The sequence below is a fragment of the Acinonyx jubatus genome, chromosome B3 (assembly GCF_027475565.1).
Source record: "Acinonyx jubatus isolate Ajub_Pintada_27869175 chromosome B3, VMU_Ajub_asm_v1.0, whole genome shotgun sequence".
NCBI lineage: Eukaryota > Metazoa > Chordata > Mammalia > Carnivora > Felidae > Acinonyx > Acinonyx jubatus.
The window spans coordinates 110,785,725-110,809,373 of NC_069386.1; the positions used below are offsets into that span (position 1 = coordinate 110,785,725).

Below are 23,649 nucleotides of genomic sequence, written 5' to 3' on the forward strand. Positions count from 1 at the left end.
AAAGGGGATCCTAGCAGCCTAACAAAGCAAGCTGGAGTTCAGAGACCCAAAAGGGCACAAAGCCAGAAATCAAACAGCAGGACAAGAATGAACCAAGGGATTTCAAACCAATTAATATACAAGCTCTGAGGTTTGTATTCCTGAACCAGAATGACAGCAAAGCAAAGGGTAATTACTAATTGTGTAAGCAAAGAAGAGAAAGGTGATGAAACAGGGGTGCAGGAAAGGGAAAGATTGTATCTGAAAGCTGGTCTTTTGCCATAGTAGCTATAATCAGGACCTACAATTTTTAATGTATATACACCACTAGTACTGCTAGTAAGGGCAGGAACCTAAGGATCATGATTTGAGTCCTTTCTCAAAAGCCCCCAGTCCTTAAGAACACTACAATGGAAAATTCCTGTTGATCATTTGCAGCCACCTCAACTCAAAAGACTTTACTTGCCTTTGTTGGGTGTGTTAACACTTGACTCATACTTACAGTTTTTTAAAAATGATTTTGTCCTTTTTTCATGTTGCTTTAGCTAATCTATTTTATCATTATATCTTCTAATACCATTTTTTTCATTTCATCTCTTTTTCGCCTATACATTCAGCTAAGTTTATCTGTTTACTTTTAATATCTATTTAACTTATTTGTATGTGACAAATTAAAAAAAAAAAGAGCCAAAGGAAGACAGCTATAAGGACAGTTTATACCTGATCATGGGAAATAAATTATTTTTCCTCCTTTTGGCCTTATAATTTTTCCATAGATAAACCTCCTGATCTAAAAATAACCTATAAGGGTTAAGTATTTAGGTAGTACACTGAACAAAGCTAATTTTCCATTTCCCTGACTACTTGACCACAGGTAAAATATTTTTTTATTCTCCTTTTTCATTTCCCTACAGCATTGAGCCTTTTACCACTTTTAAACAAAAAGGTAAAGAGAAGAAAAACCCAGTTTCAGCTTATTATTAAAAAATGTGTGGGGGTGCCTGGGTAACTCAGTTGGTTAAGCGTCAGACTCTTGATTTTGACTCAGGTCATGATCTCACAGTTCATGAAATCAAGCCCCACATGGGTGTCCTCTGCACTGAGAGCACAGAGCCTGCTTGGGATTCTCTTGTCTCTCTCTCTCTCTCTCTCTCTCTCTCTCTCTCTCTCTCTCTCTCTCCCTCCTCTCCCCAGCGCATGTGCATGTATTCCCTCTCTCTCTCTCTCTCTCTCTCTCTCTCTCTCTCTCAAAAAAAATTTTTTTAATGTTTGCAACCATTTTTTTAAGTTTATTTATTTATTTGAGAAAGACAGAGATAGCACAAATGAGGGAGGGGCAGAGAGAGATGGAGAGAGAGAGAATCCCAAGCAAGCTCCGCACTGCCAGCATAGAGCCTGATATGGAGCTTAAACCCACAAAACCGTGAGATCATGACCTGAGATGAAACCAAAAGTCAGATGCTTAACCAACTAAGCCACCCCGGTGCCCCTGCAATCATTTTTTTAAATAGACAATTCTAGTAAACAGAACATTGAAATTACTGACCAGAATAATGTTTGAAATTACATGTAGTGTTTATCTCTCAGCCCATATTCTTTGTCAAGCTGTATAGTCTAGTGATTAAAATCAAGCCTTTAGGAACTCGTTCAACAAAAATGTTCTATGTGACCACTGTGTGCACAGCATCCTTGAGCTTTGACATTAAGACACGTTTTCCTTTCTCAAAGAGCTGAAAATCTAGTTAAGAAAATAGACTTGTATATAAATAAGTGTAATTACTGTGAGATATGTAGTTAATATAGTAGGTAATGAGAATCCTAAGAGCATTTAATAGTGCCTCAGTGCAGGAAGAAAACATGGAATGGTTATGTGTTGCTTCACAAAGGAGAGACTATTGAAAAAGTTTTTTTTTTTTTTTGAAATAATTTCAAACTTCAGAAAAGTTGCCAAAATAGTGCAAAGAATTCTTGTATATCTTTCACCCAAAGTCTCCCAATGTTAGCATTTTGCCACATTTGCTTTATCATTTCTCTCTATATATTTTTTTTTCTAGAATTGCTTGTGAGTAAATTACAAGCATGATGCCTCTTTATCCCTAATACTTCAAATATATATTTCCTTTATAAATTAAAAAAGGAGAAAAGAAAGAAAAAAAAATTCTCTTACATAACCACAGTGCAATTATCAAAATCAGGAAATGAACCTTGCCACAATGCTGTTATGTAATCTTATTCAAATTACATTTTGCAAATTTTTCTAATAATGTTCTTGATAGCAAAAGGAAAAAACATTTTCTTCTGATCTGGGATCCAATCCAGAATCATGCATTACTTTTAGCTACTATGTGCCTTTAGGCTCCTTTATCTGGAGCAATTCCTCTTTTTTTTTTTTTTTTTTTTTCCATGACCTTAACATTTTTCAAGAGTATAGGTCATTATTTTGTAAAATGTTCCTCAAATTTAGACTTTTTGGATGTTTCTTGATGGTCTGATTCAGATTAAGCATTTTTGATAGAAATAGCTTATATGTGATGTTGTACCCTTCTCCATGCACCATATCAAGAGGTTCATGATATCATTTTGTTCCATTAATGGTAATATTAATTTTGATCACTTGGTTAAGATGCTGTCTTCCAGGTTTTTCCACTACAAAACTACTATTTTACTTTGTAGTTATTAGAATCTTGTGGGGTTATATAGTGAAACTATATAAATTCATTGTTTTTCTTCAGATTTTTACCTTCAGTTTTACTATCCATTGATGATTTTAACCTGAACCAATTCTTGCTATGATAGTTGCCAAGTGTTGACTTTCTAATTCCAAAATTTCTTCATTTATCAGTTGGCATTCTGTTGTAAGAAAGAATTTTATTTCATTATTTATTTATATTAGTGTTTGTTCATAGAATCTTATTTTTATTTTATTAAAGGGGTTATGTAATCTGTTACTATCCTAATCTACTTTGGTGCTTAAATTGTCCCAGTTTTGGCCAAAGAGAGTCTCTTCCAGTTGACTGCAAGATCCTTTTGACATGTTCCATCATTATTTGATTACTTCCTTACTGAAGAGAGTTGTGAAGGAAGAATAATAATTTCTTAGGAAAACAAGATAAGAGAAAATGCATTCTAGGCAGAATGAACATCATATGCTAAGGCAGGAAAATATGAAATAGTATGGTATATTCCAATATCTGCAATATCATCAATTTCCTAATGAAGTAGTGAATGAATGATGAGACTGAAAAGGAAGCCAGGAAGGACTTTGTATACCATTCTAAGGAATTTGATTTTATCCTGTGGGTGATAGTGAACCATAGATAGAGATTAAAGAGCAAACATTTCCCTGTTTCACAATCTTGATGCATAGAAATCCCAGGAGTATTTTCTTTTAATATTTCTTATATTGCCCTAGAAAATAACACAATCCTTTCAGCCATGTTTTCTAGATTTTGTCAGAAATGCTATGAGGCTCATTATCTTGGATAAATAAGTAGAAAGATGTTTAAGACTATTAAATTGAAGAAAGTATGAGAGATTATTTTCAGATATACAAAATGCTGTATCATTTTAAGCCTATGAACTCTACCATCGCCAGTGCTTCCTTGGGCTTTGAACTTGATCTCTGTTAATTTAAGAGAGAGAGATATATGAAAGAGTAAATGCTTACATATCTAAACTTCAAATTCCTCAAATTACCAAAGGTCCTAGCTATTTAACCTGAACAAACTATAATTTTCACTCTTTAGGTTTCCTAGGAAAGATATTTATTATTTTAGGTGGTTTGCTTCTCTGAAAGCTCCAGAAAGTAGAAAAATAATGAATTCAAGCTGCAAGTACTATGATAAATAAAGGCAGTGTTATTAATAGGGCAGAACAAATCTATTCCTTGAGATTTTCTGTATATCCAAAGAATGAATAATGATTTATACTTTAGGCAGTTTGGGGAACTCTTTTATTTTTGTCTTGAGGGATAAAGTTTCCTCTTGAAGATTTTAATTTAATCAAGAAGAACCTTCATAAATACCTTTTTTCTGTTATATTCTATCATTTGAAAACCTCTTTTCATCATTTACTTCTAATTTAAAGAAGTATTTTTAAACCAGGATGAAACATTGTATATTAAGAATTGTCACATTAAAAATAATGCATTTGAAGTGGGAAAAATAATTTCATTGGTATAAAATTGGTATAGCTTCATTTCAAGATAGCCATGCTATAAGAAAACGGTTACTGCTACATGACAAAGATCTTGAGTTACTCTACTCAGTAGAAAGGAATCCATTTGTACTTTCTGTGCCATTTTGAAGGCCTCATACATCATAGACATTGCAATTAGTATTTAAACATATCTTTGATGACGGCAATTCTGAATGAACCCATACTGTTTTTACACTGTCTGTGTTATGTAGTCTTGCTGCATAGAAGACAGGAAATCCCAGTAACATTTTGAGGACTTTTACTTTCAAAGTCAACCCCATGACTGGACTTACGCACTAGAAAATATAAGAGAGACGAGTTAAGTTTCACTTATAGAAACCTAGATTTATAAGGGAAACCTCAAGGTGGTCAATCTTTGCCAATTTAGAATTGCTTTAATCTTATAAGTCTACTTGAGAAAATTAAGCCCATTGCAGAAGAATGCTATCAATTTAGATGTTATAGTAATTCAACCTGTTATTCTCTGCTCAGTTCAGACAGCTACTAGTGGAGGGGATGTCTAGATTTCATTTCCCTATCCTTGCCCCACTCCCATATAAAGATCCCATATCCTACAGCACTTAGTAGTTTATTTTTGTCAAAATAGCCATGCTGCCTACCAATTATCAGTGATAACCATACATTTATAAGTTAAATAGATATTCCCTTGAACACTATAATCTTCTCTATAGGACACGTATTTTTGCATGTTAGTTTTGTAGCATACATGAGTTGAATGGAGCTGATGCCCTCACAGATTCTCTTTGTGACCACTGGTATTTATTTGTAATGTAGCTATCAGAATATATTTGTGGCTATGAAATATTTTATTTTTGTTTTATAGGAAAAACTCTATCCAAATTTTCTCTCAATTTTTGGGTATTTTCTTTATCCAAAACTCAAGCTGCCTTTTATTATAACCTTCTTACTTTAACAAAAAATTATTCTTTCCTTCCTTTCCTACTTCTGCCAAACTTATGGACCATTCAATGAAATTTGGCTACCAGACTATATAACCCATCTGGCCTTCAAGAGATAAAAGTACATACTTTTTTTTCTTCCATCAGATTTCTGTGCTGGGCTCAGAATCAAGAAGAGTATTAGAATGTGGAGGAAAGCAGTTCTTGATTCTTTTTCCTGTGTGATTTAGTTCTTCAATGGCCCAGGACAAATATAAGTGCTTTGGGATTGTAACTTGCAAAATAAGAGAAGTCAGAGATAACTATTCTTAAATTTTCTGAAGCTTTCACTTTGAAGTTTCTTGCAAGTCACTGCTGTCAACATCAGAAAATAGTTAAAATTATGTTTCTTTAAAAAATGGAAACAAACCACAAATTTAGTAACGTACAGGGTATACCTCCAAGGAGTTTACAATTGACTAATGTAACTAAGACAAATGTTTAAATGTCTATAATATAAGATGGAGAGTGATAGGTACCCTTAAAAAATATACAAATAAGATACAAAATTATTTTAAAGATTTTGGGAAAGATTTTTTAGGCTGGTAGATATCTACACTGCCATTTTCAATTAAAGAGAGAAAACTACCAATTCTGCTGAGCTATAATGTTCCTCATGGCAGAGTATATGCCACTCTATGTATCCCAATTCCCTAACATACCTGGCTTATAAAATGCATTCAATAAATATTTGTTGAATGGGTGTGTATATCACTGATAATCAAACTAACTTTCTAATAAGAAAAATTCTATTACAAAGCATATGCAAGCAATAAACTGTACAGTTAAAAAGTACAGTTTTCTCCTCAGAAACTAAACATTTTAAGAGGATAACTTTTATAAGGTTAGACACAATTTGCACCGTATAGAAAGTAAAATATATTTTAGAAAATATCAGACTTGAGACCTATAAACCTGAATAAAAAACAGAAAGACCTAGTTCTGTCCTCTTCTCCAATTACACTGGTTGTGACAATATGCTTTTATGATATGTAATTGCAAGGTTGAGACTTCAGTGAAAATGAGTAATAAATTTATGTTTCTGTTGTAAGTAAATGATAAATCATATCATACATTATCCTTTGTTAGTGTTCACCTACTTAAATTTTGAGTAGACAATGTTATTCATGTTTAGCACTAAATCTCTAAGGTCCTTCAAGCTTTGAAAATTTTGTAATTTTATGATTACCCATGGGAGAGAAATGTCATAAGTATAAGCATCTATATAGGTCTTTTTCTTTGAGTACTTGTACAATATCATATCTTAGAATGGAAACTCTTTGAGGCAGTACGTTTAAGTTAATTCAGTGAAGACGTCTGAAGCAGCTTCTGGGGTTGGGGTAGGAGTATTAAACTTAATAAATTACAATGAGTAGAAACTTACTACTAAGGAATATATACAGTCATTATAAAGTAGATTAAAGAAATAAAAGCTTATTTGTCTTGAATATCAAAAGCCTGAAGGCAGATAGTTCAGGGCTTGCTCAGCAGCTCAATATTGTCATCAGAGATGCAGACTCTTTTTTCTTCTCAGGTTTCCATTCTTACTGTGTGCGTTTCCATCCTCATGGTTAAAAAATGGCTATGCCAAGTCCCGGTATCTGGCCATGTTCCAAGCAGAAAGAAGAAAGAAGGGCAAAAGCTTTCTCCTCTTAAAGCTTTGTCTCTTTATCTTTTTATTCACCATAGGAAGCCTGCCCCCAGCTTTCAACATCTTACTGACCAGAATTATGTCATATGGTCACTCTCAGCTGCAGAGTGGCTAAGGAAGAATGGAGTTGTAGATAGCAGACAGGATAGCCAAGCAACTGTGTTTGTAGCTACTCCTTTTCTGTTTACCGTCTGGGCTATATACCATTAGGGTTCTAAAGAAAGGCCAAGCTATTTACGCATGAAGATACAGTGATCTAAGAAGTCCCTTTTTGTCATTAAATGATTCATTGATTTAACAAATATTTATTTTTATTGTTGAGTATGTCCCAAATACTCTTCTAGATATTGGAGATAACAACAGTTAACAAAAAAGGCAATGGAGCTTACGTTCTACATAGATAAAGCTATAAAAAAATAAATATAAGTGTATATATGATATAAATTATAGATATGTGGATATGAATATATATATGTGTGTATATATACACACACATGAGGAAAAGTAAAGTGGGGTAAAAAGAATAGAAAGTGATGGTAGGTAATATTCTATATAGGGCATTTCACAAAGGCCTCTCTGATGACCTGAAATAAACAAAGGATGGATGGAGCCATGATATCTGCGGAAGAATGTCCAAGTAGACAAAACAGCAAGTGCAAAGACCCTGAGGAAAGATGTATTTTACATTCTCAAGGACAAGCAAGGAATCACTATGGCTACAGCACAGTGATCAAGAGAAGAAATGACAGGAGTTGAAGACAGTGGAGGCCATAATACGTTGGGCTCCATAGGCCATAGCAAAGATTTTATTCTGAGTGAAATGGAAAGTCGTTGGAGAGTTATGAGCAGAGATTAGCACCATCCAATTTAAAATGTAAAAGGATCACTATAACTACTGTGGAGAATACATTATAGTGGAACAAGGATAGAAGCAGGGAGGCCAGTTAGGGGGCTAGTCAATTTCCCAGGAAATAAGTGATGGTTTCAACTATTGTAGTAATTATGGCGATGGTAAGTAATGGTCAGATTCTAGTTATATTTCAACAGTAGTTTAGATTTGGTTCTGATGAAAAGGTTTGGGATTAGTAACTGGAAGAATGGAGTTGCTATTTTCTGAGATGGAAATAGCAAGAGAATAAGACATTGTAAGGATAAAATAGAAGGGTGGGTAATCAAGAGTTTCATTTTGGGCATGTTAGCTTTGAATTGCCTGTTACACATCCAAGTGCATGTTGGATGATTTACACTCTTATCCACCAGCTGTTTGGATGACATATAAATCTAGAGTTGAAGGTAGAGGTTAGGATTGGAGATATAAATGAGGAGTTTTAGTGTGTAGGTGATATTAATGCCATGAAGGGGAGTGAATAAGGAGTGAGTAGCTAAAAAATAATCTTTTTCTGTGACTTTTCTGAAAATAGAAAATTTCCTATGAAATCCTAAATAAATTTGAGTTTGAGTATTTCATTTTACTAACTAGCTCATTAATTAATTCAGTGTTTGGTGTGTGGTTAAGGACATAGACTTTGAAGCCAGACTTCCTGGGTTTGAATTCTGGCTCTGCTTGTTGCTAGGTCTGTGATTTAGGCCAAGATATGTAAACCTCTTTATCCTCATCTGTAAATAAAGATAATAATGGCTCCCCATAAGATTGTTGTGAAGATTAATTAGAACAGTGCCACGATGCATAGTAAGCACTCAAAAGGATTATGCAGTTAACATCATTAAATTTCACCAAGTTTTGACAAATAATGTAACATTGCTGACTTGATTTAATGTTCCACCAAAGCAGGCTATATTTTGGAAGCAGGAGAAAATTTCTCACCTTGTAATCTTCATTTACAGACATGGAAATGAGAACTGATGATACTTATAAGACATTTCCACTTTTTAATCAGTGTTTCAGCATCATAGTCTTAGTTAATTATCTTCCTGTTTAGGTCACAGTGCTGTCGATATCACCAAGGTGGCTAGAAGACACCGCATGTCTCCTTTTCCTCTAACATCTATGGACAAAGCCTTCATCACAGTCCTGGAGATGACTCCGGTGCTTGGGACAGAAATCATCAACTACCGAGGTACTGTTATATTCGCCCATTGCCTTTTCTTTTCATTTTTTTCCAAGTAAGATTCATATAATGTTAATTCATGGTTTTCCTGAAAGAGAAAGGTTATTAACCATTATCACAATTACTATCATCATTCTTTTTGCTTTTTTGCTTCGTATTTCTCGTCAACTCTAAGATCAATAATAATGGTATACAGAGTAAACCACCCATAAAACTTCCTTTTCATTAAAAAAGAAGGAAAACAATCAACTAATCAACTATGTTTACCCTGTTTGTCAAAATACCAATACTCTAAATTAAAGAAACAGTTATCAGCACTGAGTGAGGAAAATAGTTAACTCTGAGTCTGCCTGATGTCCTTCTGTCAGAAATGAGAGATAATAAATGTGTCTCCTAACCGTGTTTTCTTTTGTGGAAAACATCTTTTTAAATGTAAAATATAAAAAATATATTAATTCATTCATGGATCACTGAACAACCAGTCTGACCTCAGTTTTTCTGCTTCATCCATCTTCTCATTTTCAATGAGAGCATATAAGCTCTTAGTTTAATAGCACATAGAGACCAGCCTGTGAAAAGACAACGAAAAGGTAGTATTCCCCAGTGTTTTCAGTTTTTAATCAACCATTTCCCTTTCTAAATATTCAGATAGAAGTTTTAGTGCAATTTGAATAAAATACAGTTTCTTAATTGTTTTTGTTATGCAGATAAACACAAAAGGATTGATTTTACAAATAAAGGACTTCATTCATAGATCATAAAATATTCAAACTTCAATGAACATTAGAGAGCATCATACAAACACCATAATTTTTCTGCAAGGACACTCAGATTCAGACCAGCAGAAAAGGAATAGGACTAAAGTTCAAGACTTAAATTCATCTTTTTACTACATGATAGTGCTCTTCTTTCAGTATTAAAATATAAAAAATGATAGAAAACATAAAAAATTCTGTTTAAATTAAAAGGTCTGTGGAGCACCTACCTCACTTGGGAGAGCATGTGACTCTTGATCCGGGGGTCATTAGTTCAAACCCCATGTGGGGTATAGAGTACTTCAATAAATAAAACTTTTTTTTAAAAAGGTCAGCTTTTCAGGGCGCCTGGGTGGCTCAATCGGTTAAGTGTCTGACTTCGGCTCAGGTCATGATTTCACGGTTTGTTGTTCGAGCCCCACATCAGGCCTGTGCTGACAGCTCAGAGCCTGGAGCCTGCTTCAGATCCTGTGTTTCCCTCTCTCTCTGGCCCTCCCCCGCTCATGATCTGTCTCACTCTCTCTCTCAAAAATAAATAAACATTAAAAAAAATTTAATAAAAAGAACGGTCAGGTTTTTTTTTTTCAGTAATCTCTACACCACACGTGGGGCTCAAACTCATGACCCTGAGACCAAGAGTCACATACTCTTTCAACTGAGCCAACCAGATAAGAAACGAAACAGGTGAACATAGGGGAAGGAAAAGAGAGAGAGAAAGAGAGATAAGGAGGCAAACCATAAGAGACTCTTAACTATAGAGAACAAACTGAGGGTTGATGGAAAGAGGTGGATGGAGGAATGGGCCAAATGGGTGAGGGATATTAAGGAAGGCACTTGTGATGAGCATTGGGTGTTATATGTAAGTGATGAATCACTAAATTCTACACTTGAAACCAATTTTACCATATATTTTAACTAACTAGAATTTAAATAAAAACTTGAGGAAAAAGGCTTAAAACTAGTGAAATACTAAGTGCCCAATTCTGTCTCCTTGGTCCTTGACCCTACTTCAACAAAAGTTGTTTTTATATAGTTATAATCTTTGATTTTCGTTCTTTTAAATATGTGTATGTCATCAGGCTGAGACCTTTTCTTTTATTTCTGTTTTACTCATTAAAGGAAGTAAAGACTTAAAAACTGTCTAGAGTGCAAAATTAACAACTAGCTCTATGATTTCAGAAATCAATTTTAGTGAAATAGGTTTCTTTATATTATTAAAAGAAAAATATTCAGATATTTTTATATCAACATCAAGACATTTTCAGAAAATGTAAATATAAACTTAAGCTGGAAAAAAGTTTAATACCTTACCTATTATAAAAATAAGTTAACCATCACTGGCTTGTTATAATTTTAGGAGAGTTTCCCTTAACATCACTCCTTAGGATAATCTCACTGTGTATGCCAAGTTACATTTAAACAAATTCTAATCATTCTAAGAAGAAAACAGAACTGAAAATGACCCATTTTTATTTTTCTTTTAGGAAAAAAAATGCTGTTGCATGGATTCTCTTTCCCTTCATGTGCTTGTTTCCTCTTCATTTATACATTAAATCAGTTGTCACTCATAAGGAAGCAGACTCTTCATGGATGGTTAACTTCCTTGTCAAGTGTTTCCAACCATGATGATAAAAAATAATAGTGAGGTTTGCATTCAACCTTTGAGTTGGATCAAACTCAATTTTTAATGCAAAAGAGCATTGTAATTAAACCTCCTAGGCATTTTAGTTAGGTGTTTAAACAACAATACTATATATAGAAACATATTCAGTTTGTTCAACATATATTTACTAAACATCTGCTAAATGTCAGGTACTATGTTAGGTCCTGGATATACAAAGATAAATAAAACAAAACTCCTGCCCCATGGATCTCACTGTAGTATAGGAGAGAGACAGATAAATAATGTGGTACTTGTCTCTTTTATTGGCTCTTACAGGCTTGCCTTCCCTTTTCAATTCCTTAAATATAAATGTTCTTTGGAGTTTTTGTCTTTGACCCTTTTCAGATCTTACACATTTACCTAGGATAACCCAATGAGTGTCACATATTATGTGATTTCTAGGTCTAGATCACTTCCCAGAGCTTGCCTGAACTCCAGACTCGTACATCAAATGAATACCTGCTGCTCATAAATATAATATGACCAATACTAAACTTATTTTCTTTACCCCCACATGTTTCTTCTACATCCTCTGGAATCCATCCCTTGTTCTCCATCCCCACTGCTGTTGATTTAGATTAGGTCTTTATTATTAACATCCAAGGTTATTGTAATTGATTCACCTAACCCAGTTAGCATCCTTCCAATCCATTCTCCAATTTGATGCTAAAGTACAGACATACCTCAGAGATATTGCAGGTGTTCCAGACCACTACAAAATAAAGTGAATATTGTAATAAAGCAAGAAAGTAAAATGAATTTTTTAATTTTCCATTGTATATAAAAAAATTGTCTACGCTATATGAATTCTATTAAATGTGCAATAGCATGTCAAATGTACTTGCATTTTTTTAAGTTTTTATTTAAAATTTAGTTAACATATAGTATAATATTTGTTTCAGGAGTACAGTTTGGTGATTTGTCACTTACATATAATATCCAGTGCTCATCTCAACCAGTGCCCTCCTTGATATCCATCACCCATCTAGCCCATACCCCCGCCCACCTTCCCTCAAGAAACCCTCAATTTCTTATCTGTAGTTAAGAGTCTTTTATGGTTTGCCTCCCTCTCTCTTTTCCCACTGCCCTATGTTCATCTATTTTGTTTTTTAAATTCCACATATGAATGAAATCATATGGTATTTGTCATTTTCTGACTTACTTATTTCACTTAACATAATACATTGTATCTCTATGCACATCATTGCAAATGGCAAGATTTCATTCTTTTTGATGGCTGAGTAATATTCCTCTGTGTGTGTGTTTCCACAATTTGGCTATTATTGATAATGCTGCTATAAACATCAGGGTACATGTTCTCCTTCAAATCAGTATATTTATATCCTTTGGGTAAATACCTAGTAGTGCAATTTCTGTGTCATTGGGTAGTTCTATTTTTGACCTTTTTTTGAAGTTTATTTATTTATTGTGATAGAGAGCATGAGCAGGGAAGGGGCAGAGAGAGAAGAAGAGAGAAGATTCCAAGCAGGCTCCGCACTCTCAGCACAAAGCGCAACACAGGGCTTGAACCCATGAACCTGAGCCGAAATCAAGAGTTGGAAACTTAACCAACTGAGCCACCCAGGCGCCCCCTATTTTTAACTTTTTGAGGAACCTCCATGCTGTTTTCCAAAGTGGTTGCATCAACTTTGCATTCCTACCAACAGTGTAAGAGGGTTCCCCTTCCTCCACATCCTTGCCAACATCTGTTGTTTCCCGTGTTGTTAATTTTAGACATTCTGACAGGTGTGAGTTGGTATCTTATCATGGTCTTGATTTGTATTTCCCTGATGATAAGTGTTGTTGAGCATTTTTTCATGTGTCCGTTAGCCATTGGTATGTCTTCTTTGGAAAAATGTCTATTCATATCTTCTTCCCATTTCTTAACTGGATTATTTGTTTCTTGGGTGTTCAGTTTGATAAGTTCTTTATAAATACTGGATAGTTACCCTTCATCAGATCTATCATTTGCAAATATCTTCTCCCATTCAGTTGGTTGCCTTTTAGTTTTGTTGATTATTTCCTTCGCTGTGCAAAACTTTTTATCTTGATGAAGTCCCAATAGTTCATGTTTGCTTTTGTTTCCCTTGCCTCCAGAAACATGTCTAGTAAGAAGTTGTTACAGCCAATGTCAAAGAGGTTGTTGTCTGTGTTCTCCTCTAGGATGTTGATTGTTTCCCATCTCACATTTAGGTATTTCATCCATTTTGGAGGAGTGTGCATACCTTAAATAAAAAATACTGCTTGGGGGGTACCTGGGTGGCTCAGTTGGTTAAGCATTTGACTTCATCTCAGGTCATGATCTCGCAGTTCACAACTTCAAGCCCCACATTGGGTTCTGTGCTGACAGCTCAGAGCCTGGAGCCTGCTTCAGATTCTGTATCTCTCTCTCTCTCTCTCTCTCTCTCTCTCACTCACTCTCTTCCCCTCCCCTGCTCACGCTCTGTCTCTCTCTCATAAATAAATAAACATTAAAAAAAATTTTTAATGTCTCAGTCCTTTGAGTGTCCAACTCTTGATTCTGTTCATGTCATGATCCTAGGGTCATGGGACTGAACCCCACATAAGATTCTCTCTCTCTATCTATCTCTGTCTCTGTCTCTATATCTCTCTGCCCGTTTCTCCTTCTGCCCCTCTCCCCTGCTCATGTTCTCTCTCTCTCAATTTAAAATCAACTTTCTCTCTCTCTCAATTTAAAAAAAAATACTGCTGAAGTATGCTAATCATCATCTGAGCTTTCAGCAAGTCATAATCTTTTTGCTGGTAGAGGGTCTCATCTTGATGTTGATGGCTACTGACTGATCAGGATGGTGGATGCTGAAGGTTATGGTGGCTGTGGCAATTTCTTAAAATAAGACAACAATGAAGTTTTTTGCATCAATGGATTCTTCCTTTCATGAACAATTTGGCTGTAGCGTATGATGCTCTTTGATAGCATTTTTCCCACAGTAGAATTTCTTTCAAAACTGGAGTCAATCCTCTCAAATGTTGCACTGCTTTATCAACTAAGTTTAGGTAATATTCTAAATCTTTTGTTGTCATTTCAACAACATTCACAGCATCTTCACCAGGAGTAGACTCCATCTCAAAAAAGCACTTTCTTTGCTCATGCATAAGAAGCATTCCTCATCAGTTACAGTTTTATCTTAAGATCTCAACAAATCAGTCTCATTTCCAGATTCCCCTTCTGATTCTAATTCTGCTATTTCCACCACATCTGCAGTTACTTCTTCCACTGAAGTCTCAAACCCCTCAAAGTTATCCGTGAGGTTTGGAATCAACTTCTTCCAAACTCCTCTTAATGTTAATACTTTGACCTTTTCCCATGAATCACAAATGTTATTAATGGTATTAAGAATGATGAATCCTTTCCAGAAGGTTTTCAATTAACTTTGCCCAGATCCATCAGAGGAATCATTATCTATGGCAGCTATAGCCTTATGAAATGTATTTCTTAAATAATAAGACTTGAACATCAAAATTACTCCTTGATCCATGGGCTGAAGAATGGATGTTGTGTTAGCAGTCCCTAAAACAACATTAATCTCATTATACATCTCCATAAGAGCTCTTGGGTGACCAGGTACATTGTCAGTGAGCAGTAATATTTGAAAGGAATCTTTTTTTTCTGAGCAGTAACTCATAACAATGGGCTTAAAATATTCATATTATGCCATGTTATAAACCACTGTGCTGTCATCCAGGCTTTGTTGTTCCATTAATAGAGCACAGGCAGAGTAGATTTAGCATAATTCTTAACGGACCTAGGATTTTTGTAATGCTTACTGAGCATTGGCCTCAACTTAAAGTCACCAGCTGCATTATTCCCTGACAAAAGAGTCGACCTGTCCTTTGAAACTTTGAAGCCAGACATTGACCTCTCTCCTCTCTAACTATGAAAGTCCTAGATGGAATCTCCTTCCAATAGAAGGCTGTTTAGTCTACATTGAAAATATGTTGTTAGGTGCAGCCACCTTCATGAATTATCTTAGCTAGGTCTTCTAGAGAACTTGCTGCAGCTTCTACATCAGCACTTGCTGCCTTACCTTGCACTTTCATGTTGTAGAGATGGCTTCTTTCTTTAAACCTCATTAGCTGACCTCTGCTAGCTTAAACTTTCCTTCTGCAGCTTCCTCATCTCTTTCAGTGTTACAGATGTGAAAAGAGTTAGGGCCTTGCTCTGGATTAGGTTTGAACCTAAGGGAATGTTGTAGCTGATTTGATCTTCTATCCAGAACCTTCATAGTTCATTTTTATTTCAGGTAGATGCACCTCTAACTATTGAATTTCATCCACTGATCACTGAGTAGGAAAAGTATGGGGACTAGGGCAGGGGAGACTGAAAGGCCTCCACAATTCTCTGAAATCCTGAATATTTTGCCTGTGAAAATTATCCGACACCTACAATTATAGAAGCCCATAGAGGAGAGCCCATGATTCCTAAGAAATGTTCAGAACCGTTGAATCTGTGAAGCAATTTGAAACTGTAACATCTCTAAAAAAATTTTTTTTATGTCTGAGAAGATTCAACAATAATTCCAGAAAACTAAGGATAAATCATATACAGAAATGCTGGAAGTGATTGCTGTCAAGGTCAAAGACATAGGGTAACTCTATGAAGGAATTTTAGAGTATAATACATGAAATACTTATAATGTTATAGAAAGAAGGTAATTTGGAAATCAAGTAGTCTCTCTTACTTTAAAGATAAGGGAAATTAAGACCAAAGAAGTATAATAATGTTCTTAAAGTTGGACACATAGTTATGTTTGAAACCTAGGGTAACCTAGGATTCTTGACTCGTAGTCTGCTGTTCGTTCCACTATAGCATACTACATCTCAAATCAATATGAAAATTATTCTTCTAAAACAAGTGCCTACATGTGCATTTATGTGCAAAGTATTGTTCATTTGTTTTAATCTTTATGGACTACAGATGAATTTTCTGTTGTCTGTGGCCTATTCTTTAACATATCTACTATTTTCAGTTCCTATCTGCAAGCAAGGCCTTTAAAGAGCAAGTGCTCCACTGATTATAAATACCTTCCTTTGGTTTCTTGGGAGAGGCATACCTGGTGTAACAATGGATGATAGTATTTGTAAGACTATCACATATGATTCATCCTCTTTGCTTGTAAAATGCATGGCGTTTGGAGCGCCTGGGTGGCTCAGTCGGTTATGCATCCAACTTTGGGTCAGGTCATGATCTCACAGTTCATGAATTCCAGCCCTGCATCAGGCTCTGTGCTGACAGCTCAGAACCTAGAGCCTGCTTCAGATTCTGTGCTCCTTCTCTCTCTGCCCCAAATTCTGTGCTCCTTCTCTGTCTGCACCCCCCTCTCAAAAATAGACATTTAAGAAAAAAAATTTTTAATAAAATAGAAGGAATGATGTGAATAAATTACAACTTTACATTTGCTACAGTACCAGCCCCTTACTGTAAAGCAGATTTAAATATTCTGGCATCATTCCTTGTAATTCCCAATCTCTTTCACTTAATGATGGAAAAACTTGAGCTTTCAAGAGAAAGAATTCTGCTTTCTTAGGAGCATTATTTTAGATTACATTATCTAGGCATTCTTATTTAAAATTACATTACCAAAGATTTTAGCATCTCTGACTTGGGTTCTTTGTTTTTCCATAAAGGACTTAAGCAATTCTAGTCAAGGAACCTGTAAGCTTTTCTGCTGGAACTAGTTTGAGACAGTAAAGTATCTTTTTTATAATGCTGACCACAGCAGAGGAACTGCCCCCTGTCTCTAACATAGTAGTTAGATAACTGCATATCTTCAGGCAGTGATCTAATGCAGAAATTCACTGCCCTCTTGAAGAAATTCAGAAGCCCCTAATTCCAAGTGGTAGGAGGTTCTCACCAAAGTGGTTCAGACATCATGCTAGGAATTCATTAATTCCTCCTGACAGTTCAGAGGCTGTCAGAAAATAAGGAAAAAGGAAGCAAGATATACTGCAAGTAGCTTTGCCATCAAACATACTCTCTACTTGCTTTGCTTTTTAAGTAGCTGAGAGACCTTGGGCAAGCTACATAACCTTTCAGAATCTCATTTCCCTCATACATAAAAATAGAAATAATATCCACCCAATAAGGTCATTGTGATGTTCTGTTAAAGGAAAGAATATGTATAAATCATCTAGTTTTCACTAAGCTGTCATATTTGGAATTTAGTAACTGATTTTCTTCCCTTCCTTCTACATGTTGGAATTCTAAAATCATAGCCTCAGGATAAGCACACTGTAAATTACAAAGTCAAAGCTAGAATTCCCTGGTTCAGCTGCAGTTGTTGATCCACGTTAACAATCTCTGGATCCCTATGCATTTTGTTGTAACTTGTTTTATATTTTCCACTCACCCAGGTCTTTCAGGCCTGTGCTTCCTACCTAATTAGAAAATTAAACAGTAGTTTTCACTGTTTTTCTGCTAATTTCTGGTTGAGCTTTTTAAAATTAAAGCAAAGAATTGAGATAGTTATATTTTAAAAAGTTTGAGAAAGATATATTTTTATTATCCAAATTACTACCGCATTTCTACCTCCACCTAGTAAGGTCTTCACCTAGGATGATCCTGTTTACCTGCAGATATCTTTCTGGGAATTGGTCTGCGTTGGCATTTGCTGTAGGTTTTTCCATTAATGTGGCTGCTTGAATTCATTCATAATTCCTTTCGGTTTGTCTCATCTTTTTAGACTCCTTAGTCCATAAACTTCATTACACTTCCAAAATGTGTACATCTCATTAAATCCTTCTATTTATGCTTCTGATTGCATCATTCCCTTTTTACTTCTCCCTGCATTCCTCAAATATGAACATCCTTATCTATGTATTTGTGAAGTGTGTGTGCATATATGTGTTTATACGCACGTAAGCACAACATCTAGAGAATATGCTCTTTTTCATATCCAAAGATTATGATTATATTACCCATCTGTTCTCTGTATTTGTGCTTTCAGGTACTATTTTCCTCCAATATTGTGGGTATAACACACATGGGCTGTTATCACAGTAGTCACAAGGCCCCTTTGTTTGGGGGAGTTATTTTTATGGTTATATAATTGAGTAAAATTAACTCCCATAGGAATAAGACCTATAACATTGGCCTAATTATCCCTATGTTGCAACCAGGTAGACTTATCTTCCTATTTCATACTTTCCTCTATGCATACCATCATATATTTCCATACATGTATCCTCTTTTTTAAAATAAAGCATATCATAAATATATCTCATTTTAGCAATTTCGATAGAAAATAATGTATATTTAATCAAAAAAGTAAGGAGTTTTACTGATGTTTAAGTTAATTTACACAGCTCTATTGAATATATCTGAGGTTAAAACAAAATAAAGTCTTTAAATATGATTCTTAGTTTTCCATTCTTTATGGATACCTCATTATCCTTTCACATTTTAAGTATGTATGCTTTATTTGACATAATTTACTTATCAGTCTTTATATTCAGTATCTATTTTGAAGTGCCATAGTCTATGTTAAAACTGTAAAGTTATGACTGGTGCAGCCACTCTGGAAAACACTGTGGAGGTTCCTCAAAAAATATTAACTACCCTCCAACCTAGCAATAGCACTACTAGGAATTTATCCAAAGGATACAGGAGTGCTGATTCATAGGGGCACATGTACCCCAGTGTTTATAGCAGCACTTTCAACAATAGCCAAATTATGGAAAGAGCCTAAATGTCCATCAACTGATGAATGGATAAAGAAGATGTGGTTTACATATACAATGGAATACTACTTGGCAATGAGAAAGAATGAAATCATGCCATTTGCAGCAACATGGATGGAACTGGAAAGTATTATGCTAAGTCAAATAAGTCAGTCAGAGAAAGACAGATATCATATGTTTTCACTCATATGTGGATCCTGAGAAACTTATCAGAAGACCATGGGGGAGGGGAAGGGGAAAAAATAGTTAACAGGGAGGGAGGGAGGCAAACCATGAGATTCTTAAATACAGAGAACAAACTGAGGGTGGATGGGGGGATGAGGGAGAGGGGGAAATGGCTGATGGGCATTGAGGAAGGAACTTGTTGGGATGAACACTGAGTGTTGTGTGTAAACGATGAACCACGGGAATCTACCCCCAAAACCAAGAGCATATTTTACACACTGTATGTTAGCCATTTGATAATAAATTATATTAAAAAAAAAAGAAAATGGTACACTCCAAAAAAAAAAAAAAACCATTATGATTCAGAATACAAGCAATGGCAAAATGTTTCCATTAAAATGGAACAAAATTAGAATTTTTTAATGTTTATTTGTTTTTGAGAGAGAGAAAGAGAGCCAAAGTCAGATATTTAACTGACTGAGCCACCCAGACACCCCAAGCCACCAGTAATTTTTGAAAGTCAATATCATAGTTGGTAATTTTATTATTTATTTCTTCTTGCATTCCATCTGGGAGCTTTATTTTATCATGTATTTTTTTCTTTTTATAAAATACTTCTTGCATATTTTGCCTTTCTTTTTTTAATGAATTTTTCTTCAAATGTTTATTATGAGGGAAAGAACACAGGAGCGCATGCCAGTGGGGGAGGGGGAGGGGAGAGAGAGAGAGAGAGAGAGAGAGAGAGAGAGAGAGAATCCCAAGCAGGCTCCATGCTTAGCATGGAGCCTGAGGCAGGTCTGGATCTCACAACAATGAGATCATGACCTGAGCCAAAATCAAGAGTGGGACACTTAACCAAGTGAGCCATCCATGCACCCCCTTTCTTTTAATAACCATGGCAATATCCTGATAGAGGACCAATGTTGAAAAAATTAGAAATAATTTTTAGTATAGTAGGATATGTAGTTCAAAATTATGGAAATTAGAGTAAAAAAATTCTTTTTTCCTGTGGAGCACTTGACAATTTCTAGGACAGTGATTGAGAAATTACCAATAAAGAAAAGTTTAAATAGTTCAAACTATACAAAAAACAGTTTGTTTATTTACTTGTACCAAATCCTAACCATCAAATTCACCCCTTGGACTTAAGTGCTACCCATTTACCAGTGACACCCTATTTATTTGACCTGGGTGTGGCAAAGTTTCCATGATTAAGTACTAAAAGAAGTGAGCACTTACTCTCAACTGAAACATTTTCTGTGACCTTAAGAACACTTTATATATTTTTTTAAGTACTTCTCCTAAACTTTTTTATTTTAGTCAAGTTAAATGCTTTTTACAGTTACACAGTTGTTATTTTTAAAACTTAATATTTTACATATAGAAATGAATATAGGTGACACAGATGTGGGTTATCATACTCAGTAATAAAATAGATATCATGAAACCACAATACAACTTAAGAATTAATTTGTTACCAATTGCATTGCATCTTTTTTTATTGCTAAATCATGACAATCATTTCTGGTAATCATAACACTTGCATTTATTCCAAATTCTGTAACTTTGCACAAAGCTTATTTTTATTTTATGACATAAGAACCATAACATAATATTTGTCCTTACTCATTGCTTTGGCAGGTAATGAGCATCCCTAGATGAAAAAATACAAATACACAACATAATGCCCCTTTGAACAAGCTATATATTTTTAAAGCATAGAGATTTTCATTGTACTACTCCATAACCATGACTTCTGGAGTAACTAGAGAGTAATTAATGTACTTGCTTTCATCATAGGGATATTCACCTCTCAATCATTCACTCCTTTTCAGTTTATACATGAAACTTTCACATAAATGAAGACTATAATGCATAAATGAGATCTATAGTGTACCAAAATGTTGTCTAGTCTTTCAAATATATAGTGAATATATGGAGAATAAATTATATTGGGATAGGTTGGAGGGGATCCACCATGTTAAATATTTAGTATCTGTTAAATAATCAAGAAGCCTTCTGTACATATGCTTTACTTCATTTTAAGGTTCTTTTTTAATGCTGTAACAACTCAAATCTTCATATGCTTCACCCTTCCTCTTAATCCCTAGCCTTAACTAATATCTAATATTGTTCCTACCAATAAAAATAAGGTAAAAACAGAGAGGGAGGCAAACCATAAAAGACTCTTAAATACAGAGAACAAACTGAAGGTTGCTGGAGGGGTATTGGGTGGAGAGGGGGGAAAATGAGTGATGGGCATTAAGGAGGGCACTTGTTGGGATGCGCACTGGATGTTATGTGTAAGTGATGAATCCCTGAATTCTCCTGAAGCCATTACTACACTATACGTTAACTAACTTGGATTTAAATAAAAATTTAAAAATAAATAAATAATATTGTTCCTACCAACAGTCATTTGGCCTGAGTAAGCATATGGTATCAAACCTGCCTTCTCAACTGTTTTGGTGACTACAATGGATAGCCATTGAGTCAAAAGTATCCTTCAGTAGCCTCTCACTAGATTGGATGGGATGGTGGTTTTTAAATGTTGCAGTATCAGTGCTGTCACAGGAACTTAAGTAAGCTTTTGAGGAATTTATAATCAACAGCAAACGGATTTATATCCATGTTTTATAAGAGGAAGTCTTAGACAATATATTTTCTCTTCAGCCTTCTGTTATCTGCCACATTCTTCCTATACTCCTGATTCATAAAACTGATAGTTTTATGCTATGAATCATGATCTTTATGATAAGTTCTATGAATATGATAGATCTTAACCAAAGTGAGGACAAGGAATCAATTTCCCAGACCACTGAACTCAGAGTTGCCCCTTGACTTCCTCCACAGCCTTCTTAGAACTAACAACACAGTGAACTTTACAGCTGTGAAATCATTTCAATAAGTGACTTTGAAAAATTAAGATGCTTTTCCTTCTTAGATACAAAAGTCATTTGGGTATCCTAACATCTTAATTTAGACACCTAAATTTAGACATCTAAATTTAGATTTATATATATACATATATATACATATATATATACACATATATACATATATATATACATATATATATATACATATATATATACATATATATATATATAAAATCTGGGCCAGAATAAATGTCCATCCAAACAAATTAAATATACTACTTTTACCATTTAGATGATACATTTGGATTCAATGCTTACAAATCATACTCAACTTTATAAATAGCTCTCTGTTTTGATTCCTTCTATATATGTCCATTGTCAACCATTTGAATCTGTAAAGACTCTTTCTGAAGATATTTTTAGGCCAGTCATCCCAGTGTAAAAAAGCTAGCACTCCAAAGAGCAGAGAATTTGTTAATGACTACTATTATTTGGGAAGCTGACTTGTATATAAGTATCTTGCTGACTACATAAAAATTCTATCACCTTATAACCAAGCATACTACACAAAACAGTGTAAATCATCAACTAATCTTTTCCATTCCTTTCTTCTTATCAACCTCTTGATTACTTAATTGTATATATGGACAAGCGTCCCCAGTGATACATAGCCCTACCTTTAAAATTTTTGATCTCCACAGAATCTAGAAATTTGCATTTGTTATCATCTTCATCTTTATCAAATTTTATATGTTCTTTATTATATAGAACTTAGAGATACTGTGTGGGGGGAATGGTAGAACAGAATGGATATTATGTCCTCAGATTCTGAATATACAGGACCATAACTTCTTGGCACACCACCTAACTTTCTACAACTGAAATGCTCACTGCAGACTGTGAAGGTTGTAAACTCCCACCATCAAATATTCCTAAGAAAGCATATTAGTTATATTAATTATATATTGGGGAAACTGTTTTGCTTATTATAAATGGAGCTCTCATTGGACTGGAGAGAATGGGAAAAAGGAATTTTGCTCAGGTCTTCCTGAAATCATATATTTTGCACAGCTTCAGCTGCTCACTGTGGCTTCTTTACCAAATGATAAACTTAAAACAGTCATAATACCTACTTGAGAAGTTACTCCTGCCTGGTTCCAATTCAAGTTTGAAGGCTGAGACTCCTTTTCTAACATCACAAGCCCAAAGTTTATTCAACATTAATACTTGGGCTCCACCTATGGGCAAAGAGAAGGGACGATTTAACATGTAGGTAAGTGTATGTAAAAATATCCCATGTGATTTGCAGCACTACTGTATACTCTTTAAGTTCCCAAATAGATCATCTGGTCACATAATGAGTGAAGTCTAATATTGACTGATTGAAAAAGCTATCAATTATTTAGTCCCAAACCCTCCTGAGAGATGTGGATAGAGTTTCTTTTGTAGCTGAGAGGTGTATCTGATATATATTCTTTCTGTTCTCTCGTATCTTCTGCCAGCTGGTAGCCTAGACCATTTTTCAATCAACTGCCTATTTTTCTCCCAATCCTTTCCCTTGCCCTAGGTTTTTAAACAAAAATTTGAGGTAATGCATGTTTTTCTCTTTGAAGAAATTTGATCTCTGTTGTTAA

The 23,649-nt window shown here is 34.8% G+C and overlaps 1 protein-coding gene across 17 annotated transcripts in view; it reads left to right on the forward strand.

Moving 5' to 3' along the window:
• GPHN (gephyrin) overlaps nucleotides 1-23,649 on the forward strand; it is a 618,401-nt gene that overhangs the window by 498,801 nt on the left and 95,951 nt on the right. For all 17 annotated transcript variants that reach the window (XM_027065952.2, XM_027065956.2, XM_053224579.1 and 14 more), the window contains one exon: nucleotides 8,727-8,864. In XM_027065952.2, the coding sequence (XP_026921753.1) occupies nucleotides 8,727-8,864 (138 nt within the window). The remainder of the gene's footprint in view (nucleotides 1-8,726; nucleotides 8,865-23,649) is intronic.